Below are 12896 nucleotides of genomic sequence, written 5' to 3'. Positions count from 1 at the left end.
AGAAAAACAGAATCAAGGTTAATTTAAATTACAGGTTCAAAAGTGAGGCTGTCATTTTTCTGCAATTGGGAACTGAATTTGCCCTAAACCTTAAGATAACTCTTCACGTAGTTCAAAACCTTACGCAGCTGTGTTAGCGGTGAATTATTTTGTTACTGCTGATCTCTGTGCCTCTTCAGGCTCGCTTGTTTTTTTAGTTTTAGGCAATGTGATAGATCAGAGGTTTCCAAACTGTAAAGCTTAGAGCCTGACTGCCTAAGGATGTCATTCTCTTCTAAGTTCAAAGCAACAAAACGAAAAATCGTGTTTTGAAGTTTTCTTCAGTATCAAATGGAGTCATAGTTATCTGTATATCTGTGGAAACACTGCAAACAGGAATGGCTAAGAACTAGTTTGGCATACTTTTAATGGTGAAAACTAATTGCGTCCCACAGATGAACATTTAAACTTCTGTGTAACAGCTGCTATGCATTTAAGAAGACTAGTGTAGTTTATATCATCTTATACAATGAGCAAGAAGCTTTGTCTATTTTGCATCAATAACTTTTTTTTTACGTGTGAAAATCTGCAACAAAGCTGTGAAATCACACCACAGCACACAGAGTTTTGTGATCTAATTTGATTGGCTAAAGGTGGTGAGCGCTTATGACTCCAGATTAATCCTTGCTAGGCTCACATCGGGCCAGTTGCCATGGTAACCGGTACAGTGGGAGTCTGGTAACAGGAATGAGAGCACTAAGCAATAAAGGTAGCGCACATAAAGGTGCACAGACACAAACACACGTCTCACACACACTGACCAGCGAAGCTCGGCGGGAGCGCCGGCTGAGCGGCTGGTCGAAGGGTGGGCTGCTGAGCTGCAGCTTCTCCAGGTAACCATCAGGAATTCGGATGTCAGCAGGCAGCGACAAACGCTTGTTGAGGTCCTGTAAAGCACAGACATCAGAAAAACACTATTAAGGATTAAATTGATGATGTTTCTTTGAGTAAGTGAATAAGAGAAGAAGGTATTTAGAAACAACAACTACAGCAAGAGCAAATTTTGCCGCGCTTACTATTAATTAACCACACGAGCTTGTGATTGCAAAACACACAGTTATCTTTCTGCAATGGTGGCACAGGGTGCTAAAATTTACTGCTATATGCCTCATGTCTATATGCAGTGAGGAGTATGTTTCAGCAGCAGGCAAGAGACAATGTGGGCTACTGAATCCACCCACACACACGTTCATACACAGTGTCTGAAATAACTCGCTCTCATCTCCTCCTGCTCTCACAGAGAGAAGACAAGAGATCAGGTCGATCATCTTATGGAGGGTAAAAATAAAAAGGGCGCCGTGCTGAAGCGTGACTGCAGCTGAAAAGCAAAAGCCTGTTTGAGCACAAATCAGATTGCAATTATGAGAACACATGCCGGCAAACAAACGACCGGGACAATCGGACATATCTTTATCTTCATCTTTATTATTAACGTCAGTCTGTGTCTGCAGGCTGTCAGTGTTACTGTTACACAGCTAATATCTTATTGCTGTGGAGGGCTGATTGTATCTATTTTAGGACAGAAATACTGTAATACCACATCGGATAGTGATACACTTATGTAATGCTGACTGAAGGAGGACTGGAATGAGTATAAAGCAGGGATTCATCACTTCTGTAGGTTATTGTATTGTGCTTTTAACTTCGGCGTCTCTTCAAATATCACTGTCTCATTTCCTCATTTTACCACTGTAGTTCTTTGTCCTCTATGACAATGCTGCTCAGACAAGATGTAGGTATTATGACACCTGAGAGTTCAAATAAAAGCTATTATGTTGAGCATATTTCCATCTGGAAGATGGGAAGTATTATAAAGGACGACTCTGTGCTGCTTGTCTCTGATGTAAAACAGCATTTTAAAACTCATTGTGCATCACTCTACAGCATTTATACTGTCCCCTCAGATTGTACAGGAGTTTGTTGTCTGCTTTTATGCCGTTACTGACATTAAAGCACTCTTAGATCATGCCAAACCTGTATTGAATCTACAGCCCATCTGCATTCAGTTACACCACTTGAATGATTCTTATCTTTTTGAGGTGAGACGATGAAATCATGTTACCCTGAAGCTTTTGGATTGAATTAAACAAAGAAGTTCTATAAAGCTGAATTCTTGTTCTTATTCTTTATGGATCCTTTTAGAAGTGGTTAGAAACTATTGAATTGCCTTCGATCGCATTATCAGCCTATCTAAATGGAGAAAAGTAGTCACTCTGCTGTTTGTAATCATTGTGTACACCTCACTGAACACAGACAAGAAAAGGAAGAAAGGAAGGTGTCTAATGAGATAAGGATAAAAATACTGCCAAGCACAGTTAAGATAAAGGCTACAAAACCCTCTCCAAGCTGCTTGGTGTTTCTGTGACCACAGCTAATATTGTTATTAGATGTTTAAGATCCAGGAAAGCATAGACAGTGTCCCAGCATGCAGCCACAAATGGAAAATTGAGCTCACAATGAACCAAAGACTTCAACAATGGAAAAAGAAACAAAAACAAGATAACCTTCTAAACAAATCCAAGCTGACCTCCGAGGTCAAATTACATCAGTGTTGAGTTTCACCATATAAAATGTCACTTTCTGAGTGAAACTGGGGTTCCATGGAAAAACATCCCACATTTGAAAGACAAACAGTTTCCTAAAATGAGGATTGTTTGGTCACATCAGCTCTATGTTCCTAGAAGAGAAAATGAAGCCTTCACACTGTGAAACATGGAGGCGGAGGCTCAACTATGTACTGTTACTGTATCTGTTTCTTTTTGTTTTTTGGTTGTATAATAATACGTGTTTTCAGTCCACTTTCAGTCCTGGGAACAAACTGTGGCGCATCAAGAGATACAGAGACAGAAGGTTTGTCTTTTAGCAAGAGTTGCTATGTGAGAGTACGCGGTGTTCTAAACCTCCTTATCGACACAATACAGCTTCATTAAAACCTTCAGCGTCATCGAACGGAACCACAAGAAGAGCAGTGCACCTACGCTTTTATAATAGAGCTTACGTACGTGTGTGTGTGTGTGTGTGTGTGTGGCAGGTGAACTTGTCACCACATCCTTGTGCTTCTTGTTCACTTGAAATGAGCAAATAAATAGGTCAGCGTATGTATGTGTGTGTGTATGAGCGATACTTTTGTCATGTACCTTCCACTGCCAGCAGGTGGCAGGAGGTCTCCAGGGTGAGACACTGCACTTACAAAACCACACCACCACCTGCTTCACCATTCATAAAGACAAAGATGATGGACTGGGATTTATTTATTGCAAGGTAGGGTAAACTAACCCTACCCAACTCAAAGTCAACATTTTTCCAGCATAATTTTATTCCCATAGAGGTTTAGAACCATTTCTAGCTTAAATAATCACTAGTGAGCCAATACACTAAAGGTCTGAGAAATTGTTGCTCGGAGCAACATTTTCTTAAAAAACCACTGTGAAATTCTAAGTAGGCCAAAAATCTCCCTGGTAATCATGAGATTTTTTTTTTTTTTATCATTTTAACTTGTTTTTCTTTTAAACTGTCCAGTTTACCCTGTGGCCATCGACACCACCGTATCATCTTTGAACTTAACGCTTGTTCAGTCTTTGGATAAAAATAGGTGTGTCTGCAGCCAGAAAATAGGAACAAAGCGTGGAAACGGCTAACTGGAGGGCATGGAGTTTTGTGTAAAAACTGTGCCCTGTTTCCAGTTGTACAATAAAAATGGAATATCGCTGTGGTTACAGCACAGATTATCACACTGAGCATCTTCACCAGCCTCAGCTCTGCTCCTCAGGGGGCACGGCTGTTGTCAGTATCATGATACCCAGACACCGCCCCCCTCCCAACTTAGATCTCCCTTGAGGCCAAGGGCTAGAAGGGGAGGAGGATGTGAACAGCAGAACAGAAGGAGAAGAGAGGGGGTGCATGAGGGTATATTGTCAAGTCTCCCTGTAAGGTATTTGTGTAACTACACTGGGTTTGTGTGCGCAAGCATCTGACCTCCATGGAGATCCGCCGGTGGATCCTGTTCCTCAGACACACCCCGGTTGGAGACTGAACCTCATCTGAAGATGTTCCTGATGCCTGGTCGCTCTCACCGTCAGAACCCATCTTCAGGTTCTCATGCACAATGTCTAAGAGAGGAGAAAAATAATAAAATATATTTAAACACTAGTAAACATACAGAAATACATTATTGCATTAGGGCATCGGATGAACCAACTTAAAGTTGTCCCTTTATTTCAAATCATACCTGGAGCTGTTTAATGCCATGGACAGGTTACCGTTTGACTTTAAACCCTTCTTGTTATTATTAATAAGGATCATTTATGTACACATAGTAGTCTAGTATTATACTATAATGTAGTTTTAAGAGTAAGGAAGGAGGTAAATGTTTCATGAGAATAAAATAATAGTTTACTGATACTGATTAACAATACTACTAGTAATCACTTTTTATTATCAATTATTCTTCTGTTGTATTATAAATTATTTAACTGTTGAATATTCCTAATAATATTCCTGAATACTTCCTAAAAAAAAAAACACAGCACAGCGCTAACTGACTGCAGTCAAACATAAAATCATTTTAAGATAATACTAACTAGATGCCGAAGGCAGAGACGTGTTCAGCTGCTTATCTATTATTAATTAGTGGCTTCTGAACTGGTGGTGGGCTGTCCAGTGAGGGTACAGGAACGATTCAAGGCAGACACACTTGTCCACAGCAAACACACAGAAAAAGAGAACACTTCTTATGGACATGATCAACAGAACAAAAAGAACAATTGGTTGAATTCAAGTGAGAGATAGTCCGCCTCCATCTCAAGTTCACAGTCAATATTAATGAGAGAACTTTGTCTTTAATTTACACGACAGAAACATGAGTCAAGAGAAACACACATGTTCTTAATAATGTTATTTCAGTAACAGTCAACTTGTGGCAGTACTAAACCACTGGTTTTAGAACTGGCAGTAGCTTCAGTAATGGTGGACGTAATGGTACTTAAAATAAATAGTCCAGACATATTTCATCAGATCTTAAGCCTGAATAACATATCAATTCATGAAGATGCTTTGAAATTGCATTTCTACACAGACCTCTGTCTGTCTGTCATCTCCTCTCAGACCCTTGTAACCCCCAAGGCCAAAGATTAAACACTCCACAACCTGCATCATTTCCTCCACGGCAGTAAAACTACCACTGCTACCATAGCACAGCAGGAGCAAACGTGCTGATGTACAAACCGCACGCCCACCCTCTTTTACACACACACACACACACACACACACACACACACACACACACAGTTAATAAGTAGCCATGGTTCAGCAGTTCTCTATCATCAGTGTGTCAGCGCCTCCAACCATGCAGTCTGTCATCAAATGTGGAGGCAGTGGAGAGAGGAGAAAACACAAGGAGGAAAAAATCTCAGCTGTAAGCCTTCTGTTGAAGGAGATTAACTGTGTACAATTATTTCAAACACGATAATCCAAATTATTTCTATAAATATTACACTAAAAGGTGCTTATTCACAAATGTTAGTCTATACTTTAAATCATCTTGACTGTATACATGGACCTAATTGACACAGTTCACTTCATAAAGTGCTACTTGATTACTCTGTGGTGCAGCCACAACCCAAAGACACACTTTCCCCAGAATGTGAACCTGTCTGTGGTCATCTGGTTGGTCATCAAAATGCCAACATCTCCAAAGATTATAGGAAATGCTGATCCACTTTTAGAAATCAGAATGTTTTCAAGATTTTTCCTGCAGGTCTGACTCGTTTTATTCCACTGTGCATGTCTCTGTTTTTCCATAGAAAAAATATCTGCCAACATCTATCTCCTGTGATTTCTCCAAATACCATCCATGTTCTTAGCATTTCGAGGTCTTAAAAAATGCAGCTTTAGGACATAACTCTCTGTTTCAACAGGTCGAAAGTGATTTATCAAATGCCACAGAAGCAGCACTTGGCAGCATTTGCTTACTATTTTCACTAGAGATGGTTTATACCTACTTCTAATTGAGAAGATGTCTGTTACGAAGTTGTGAATGACTGACTGGAATCCATTCGCCAATGGGGGTCCGACCAGCGCCAGCAGAGCAGGCCGACAAACACTCACCAACAGCCCTACGCTGCCTGTGTCAACCTTAGGGCAAGTTCTGCTGGCAGACTGTTCATCGAGTCCGGATCAATAAACTTCGACAGAACCTCTCCACATTAAGCCTGTATAATATTTCTGCTACACATATCTGAAAAAATTGTTACTGTAGCTTTAAAGGTTTTAACTTTAACCTTCTTGCGATAAGTTGCTACTTTTGACCACGCTCCACACTGGAGCTGCTGGGAGTTTCAGGATGTGGTTGACCATATGTGGCATTCCAGAGGTGATTCTGTGTGTAACTGAGCCTGTATGTGTACCTAACCTAACGTTCTCGTTCATACAGTCTTCACAGACATTTCCAACTTGTCCTATAATTCTTGATTCCAGATTAATGTCTGTTTTTCTTTCCTATCTCCTTACCCAGTGACTTTCTCTTAATGAACACCGTTCAGATAACTCATTCTTGCCCCCACAAAAAAACATAACCAATGCCTCGCGTTCACTCGGCTTATTTATCCTTTTTCTTGACTCTTGCTTTCTTTTTTGAAAGGTTTTTAGAGGCGACAATCTATGTGACTCCACTGCTATTGATTATATGCATTCTTCCTCTACCTGCACCTTTTTAGGGTGACACACTTCAAAAGCTCCAAATGATCTCATGTGCCCTACTTTCTCTTCCTTTTAACCTTCTTTTACTTTCACATACCACACCCCATCATATTTTGTGATTCCTCACCCTGAAAAAATCCCCTATTTTTTTTTTTTCAAAGGATTTGTTTCTCCACCTACTGTTAATATTTCTTCCTTGATCAACTTCACACGTCCTTCCTTCACTTCCTTCCCTATCTTGGGATTTTTTTTGTACCTAATGAAACTTTATGATCTTTCTCTTTCCCTGCTCATCATTTCTTGTCTTCCTGCATGCGGCTCAGAGAGTGGAGCAGCAATATGTGGTGCATCAATGTCCTATTTAACTGTCCTGTTTTTAGATCCAAGTCCCTCTATGTAGGCCATGGTCCAGTACAAAAATTAGCTTAGAGAATCCCTGGAGGCCAAATATTTACCGAAATAATGACATTAAATCATTACAAACAAACTTCTAACACTGATTTGAACAGATTGTTTGCACAGATGCCAGTTATTGTTGCCTGGTCATGTGGAAAAATATCAGACTGGTAAAAAGTGTTTGTTTAGGGTTATGGTACATCTGTCAGGTACAGTAAAGTGTAAATGATCATACAGGCTTATCAAATAATAAATCTGTAATTCATCACTGTATCTGTCAGTGAATGTAACTTAAACTTTGGCAACACATCATACCATCAGGTGTATTTGTGTGAAGATGCTGTAAGCACAGTGAGACAGTATCTAGTTGGATATTAGGTCTAGAGTAATTTTAATTGCAACACTTCACCTTGCAAAAAGCTTTAGCTGTAATCATGTGCTCCAGACCTCATCCCTCCTAAACCTTCAAAACAGATGAAGCTTTACGTGACTAAATATTCAAAAAGCCTGAAGGCTGGTAGAATTTTATACCCACAACACCTTATTTCCATGAATCACATCATCACCCTCCGGGCAGCCCCAACTCCCTGCTTGAATCATCAGAGTCGTCTCCCTTCCAACACTAAGTATAAGACTTGCTGCTATAGATCGACAGTGATGAATCAGTTCACACTGAGGCTGTGTCATGTTTTGCCTGAATCCTCCATCCAGCTGTCACTCGGGTGAAAACAGCCCTGCTAAGGGCGACTAGAGGGAAGCTGTCTCATCTCATGCGAAAGACACCCAGTCACTCTGGCCAAGAACGTGTTTGTGAATCTAAGAAGGAGGGCGGAAATCTCAGGACCATGACATGTTTCCTCTTTGTTCCCGGATGCCATCTGCTCCCCTGCTACACACTTCCTTCCATGTGTGTATGTGCTGTGTGTGAACAAGCGTGCATATCTCACCCAGGCGACTGCCATTGCGTGGCATTGCCATGAAGGATCCCAGGGTGCCGCCGATGACGCTGTGTGGCCGACGGAGGGGGGGCTTCTTGAAGGAGCCAGTGTACTGGTGCAGAAAGGAGTGCATGCTGTGGGAGGTGGGGGGGCGGCCATTCCTCATGAAGGGCTCTGGAACACAACACGAACAAGTGTAAGAATTTGTGCTTTTCTGGAAATCAGATGCTCCATGAATCTTCATGAACCATGAAGAACCCTCAACACAGATTAATATACAGCAGAAGAAAATATCAGTTCTCATGTATGCTGAACTGTATTTGACATTTACTTAAAAGTTTTGTAATGTTGCAGTAACATAAAATATGTTTCAATACCAAAAATCATTGTAACTCTAACTGAAATAGGGTTCTATTTCTGGAAATATGCATTTTTGCAAGTACATTGCAGACAAATCTGGCATTTTAGGCTGCAACAATCCCCAAATAAAGTCTGAGAAATCTTGGAATAACTAATTATGAAGTTAATTCATGAGGTTTTAATATGTAGAGAGGAAGGAAAATATTGTTGTACTGAGAAATTATAGCCAAGGGGCATTTGTGCTAGTCTACAGCAAAAAAAAAGCAATAAATCTCCAAAGGGCACACTAACTGTCAAGTCACCTATATCAAAAGGTCACAAATCATTTCAGACTAAACTGCATCAGACATATGATGTGATATGTGCTTTGGTTCGACCTCCTAATCTCAGAACAGTCTGTTCTGTGTTCCCACATGTCAGTCTCACAAATTAGCTGCCCTTAGGTGCTTGTCAGACATTTCACCATTACAAGTTGAGCGTGTTTGAGTTATATTGACAACTGCATTTTCCCTGTTTGTAAGTTAAAACTTATTTCTTTACACATAAAAACAAAAAAATAATTAATTCTAAAAACAGCGGTGAGAAATGAACGTGTCTATCACACCAGCAGCTCAGTGGAGACATACTGTACTGTGGGAGGACATTACATAACAAAGAGAAGTCAACTGGAGTGTGTTTGGCTGTGTGTGAACACTTGTTCTCTATATACCTGCTATCTGAGAGTGTGTGTTTGGGTGATCAAAAGGCTCCTTTCTTCTTACTACTGTTACATAACCTGACAGGGAGCTACTCACTGGAAGCTACAGCTGTTACTGACACTGAACTCTCCTTACATCAAATTCAGTGCTTTATAATTTAAATACCCCTGAGAGCTACCAAAATAGTGAGGGCTCTGTGCTTTTTAAATGCCTGCTGACAGACCTGCGCTGGAATACAAAATGAGAAATTAGTCCTTAAAATCTCCAGTCCTACATTTACACTAGGACTTATATGTTGATATTCTTTATCTTCAAATTTTACAGATTTGAGCCATAACTATTTAAAGCAAAATGGATTCATTTCACTTCATTTATTTTTAATTTGATGCCAGCTAAATGTTTTATAAAAGTTGCAACAGAAGACTTGAAAAGTTGGTAGAACATTTCACAACTGATTCGGTTTATTGGTCTTTTAAAAGTAAGAATGAGACAATGTTCACCACTTCGTGAAAGACTGCTTGAGTAAATAAATTCAATGTCTCAATAATAATGTCTCTCAGTGTAAAATTGTACTGATGTGGTGTGATTGTCAATCCCTATATGTTAGTGAACATGGTTAACTGCTGCATCTACAAATGCGAGTTAGAACTCTACTATGCAAAGAAAAAAACACCTACTGTATAACCACTTTCCAGAAACATCAAGGCCTTCTCTGAGCCCAAGCTCGTCTAAGATAAACTGATAAAATCATGCACACTGCATTCTCCATTTAAAGAGGAGAGAGACCATCTGAACTGTTGTCAATGCACAGTTCAAAAAAACAGCATCTGTGACGGTATGTGGGTGCATTACTGCACGCGGCAGGGGTAACTGCAAATATTTGAACGATATGGGTTTTCATGGAACGTAATCTGCCAACCAGACGTCTTTTCATGGAAGGACTTGTTTGTTTTAGCAAGACCATGCCAAACACTCACCATTGTCTTTGGTGCCGCCGTCCTCAATGGTCATCTGCTCAGCCAGTTCAGACAGGGACTCGTCGATGGTCTGACTGGTGCGGAGTGTTAACGACAGGCGCTTCTTAATTCTCTTCATCTTTTCCATAGCAGGGCAGTGCACGGCCTGCAGGACGCAAAAAAACACACAGAAGGAACAGGAACATTAATTTAAAAAAGCATTAATTTAAAAACACAAAAAAACAACACCTTGGTGTGTGTGTGTGTGTGTGTGTGTTTTCACAACGAGGGGGATTCCTGAAGCCCCAATCTAATCCAAAATATCTTAGCACATGAATAACATCAAGATGCTTTTAATTCAATATTCATTCACTCTGCAACTGCTTCACCAGGGCATGAATAAACCATGAACAGATCATAAATAAAGGATGAATATCACAGAGTTGAGTACACCACTTTACACTTACATACACACATATAAACAGGGGGCAAATTAATCAACTCTAACTGAAGGAGGAGAGAGTCAAATCGGTTAGCAGACACGCACACGCCTTGCGACTGTTGTTCCAGACAAGTGTGTTTGTGTTGACGCAGCAGTCGTCCAGGTCACAGGAAACACCTTGCTCAATCTGCCTCAAGCCAGTCCCTGTTCATTGTGTCACTGTGTTAACGCCCCATGCAAGTGTGTGTGTGTGTGTGTGTGTGTGTGTGTGTGTGAGAAAGGCGCACACTGGTTAAGTGAAGGAAATGCAGCAAGGAAGCAGGAGCAGAATTGCCCCCACCCGTCCCGCCTGACCCTCAAACGGAGCTGACCCCTGCCGTCACCAAGCTTCTCTCTTGCCCCTCTCTCTTTCAAGGTCATTAGCTTCCCTTCGCAACACACCATCTGCCTGGCAGCTCACACACACACGCGCACACACACTAACCTTCAGCAATTTGTCATTCAATACGCTGCATGGCAAGAATCATTTTGTCAATCAGTGTCAGGGAATTAATGCACAACAACACACAGCCACCACCTCTTCATTGGATTCTTTATGCTACAATGCACACATTTAAGAATAACAGCAAATGTGCATGTGTGGGATATGACCTGTATTTCCTCTCTGCTGGCTGCATTTGATCTAATTAAAATCCAACAGGCTGCCAGAAGAGGAATTTATTTATTAAAAGATTTTATTTCATAAATATTAATTGCACTTTGGGGGTATGGGGTTTCAAAGGGTTCTTTATATGACCTGCAACTACAGCAGTCAGTCAAATTAAACTGAAGATTTAATTTACTAAATATTAACTGTGTGGATATTATTGTCCCCATGTGTATGGAGCAGATGCTCAGCAACTAATTTAGTCTGAACTGAGCTTCATGCAGTAAAATGAGATGTTATTGATTATTAGTAATAGTGAATAGAGTGCGAGTGTCTCTATTTGAGTGGACTTTAATGCTCTTTCCATTGTTTTTAAAGCTACAGAAAATAAAGACAAACAGAAAATACTGCAGAGGCAGTAACACTCACCAAAAAGCGTTATTTCCTTTATAACACTACAAACTATGACAACTGATCTAAACAGAAACTACATTTATGACTAAAGTTATGCTGACTGTACGCCATTTCTTAATTTTAATATATTTTTTTAAAGTTTAGCATGTTTCATTCTCCCATTGTGAAAAGTGTGTGTGCTGTGTCGTCCCGTATCCTGTGTGTGATTAGCCCACTTTTGGAGGGGAAGTGTGTCATGCTGGCTCTTGTGGCTGTATCAGCATGCAGATCTGATGACGACACACACACACACTGAGCAGTCCATTAATGGGAAACAAGGCATAAAATTTTAATCTAACCGGGTTGAAAAAGCCAGCTTGCAATTCGACACAAATAAAAAATGACTACACTGGAAAACACCCTCACATAAACGCATACAGACATTCTCTCCCCCCCATACACACACACTCACTGTATGTGAGATAAGCTCTCTTTGTCTCCCTTTACAGAGGAGTGTAACAGAGCTGGGTTTTATCTCTGCAGCAAACCAAAACAAAGATGCTCATGTGACCCACGCGTGTGTGTGTGTGTGTGTATGAAATTGTGTGTACTTAGAGAAGACGGCATCTGGCACATGAATGATGTGTGTGTGTGTTGGGGGGGGATTCAACATGAAAAGCAGCACAAGCAAACTGACAGCAATAAAGAGATTCTCTTTCTCCCCCCTTTTCCTCTCTCTCGCATCGTTAACATCAACATCTCCAGAAATTCTCTTAGACACACATATTTTGACCCACATTTCCAACAGCCCTCACTCCATCACTCCTCAGCACCCTCCTGGATGCCTCCCAAGTGCAATGTGGTAGAAAAGGCAGGCAAGGAGGGAGAGACACAAGGCAATGAGGCCTAATTACCAGGCTAATGATCACAGACACACACACACATACACATATATACATATATATACAGTCACCTTCCCACCTCCATCTCTTCTCTAACTCCCTTTCTCATTCTATCCGCTTCTACTTTTATTCTCCTTTCTTTCCCAATTCCATTGTCAGAAAGCGGTAATGAGATGGAAAATGTGGCTTTAGATTCGATCTCCGAGATGTGGGTGAAAGTGTGAATATAAAGAGGAGGAAGGGGTGGGGGTGGAAGGAGAGAGAAGAAGACGAGGAGCGAAAGAAGGAACAGCAGACAGAAAGAGAGTTTATTTCAGTGAACAGAGCCATAATGGACTCTTTGTGTTTGGTTAAAAGCCATGAAATCAACTGTTGGCATGTACAGTACTGCAGAAAGAGAAAAAGAGAGAGAGGGGCTCATTGAATGTGG

The 12896-nt window shown here is 40.7% G+C and overlaps 1 protein-coding gene across 1 annotated transcript in view; it reads right to left on the bottom strand.

Moving 5' to 3' along the window:
- Window positions 1-12896, bottom strand: part of cdk17 (cyclin-dependent kinase 17) — a 29857-nt gene that overhangs the window by 3572 nt on the left and 13389 nt on the right. Inside the window, exons 2-5 of the mRNA XM_026364113.1 lie at window positions 10105-10249; window positions 8079-8243; window positions 4015-4148; window positions 801-926 (exon numbers count right to left, since the gene is read on the bottom strand). Of these exons, the coding sequence (XP_026219898.1) occupies window positions 801-926; window positions 4015-4148; window positions 8079-8243; window positions 10105-10231 (552 nt within the window). The 5' untranslated portion in view covers window positions 10232-10249. The remainder of the gene's footprint in view (window positions 1-800; window positions 927-4014; window positions 4149-8078; window positions 8244-10104; window positions 10250-12896) is intronic.

Source organism: Anabas testudineus, chromosome 23 (genome assembly GCF_900324465.2).
Source record: "Anabas testudineus chromosome 23, fAnaTes1.2, whole genome shotgun sequence".
Taxonomy (NCBI): domain Eukaryota; kingdom Metazoa; phylum Chordata; class Actinopteri; order Anabantiformes; family Anabantidae; genus Anabas; species Anabas testudineus.
The sequence above is the reverse complement of the archived record's forward strand: the minus strand, read 5'-3'. Positions and strand labels throughout refer to the sequence as shown.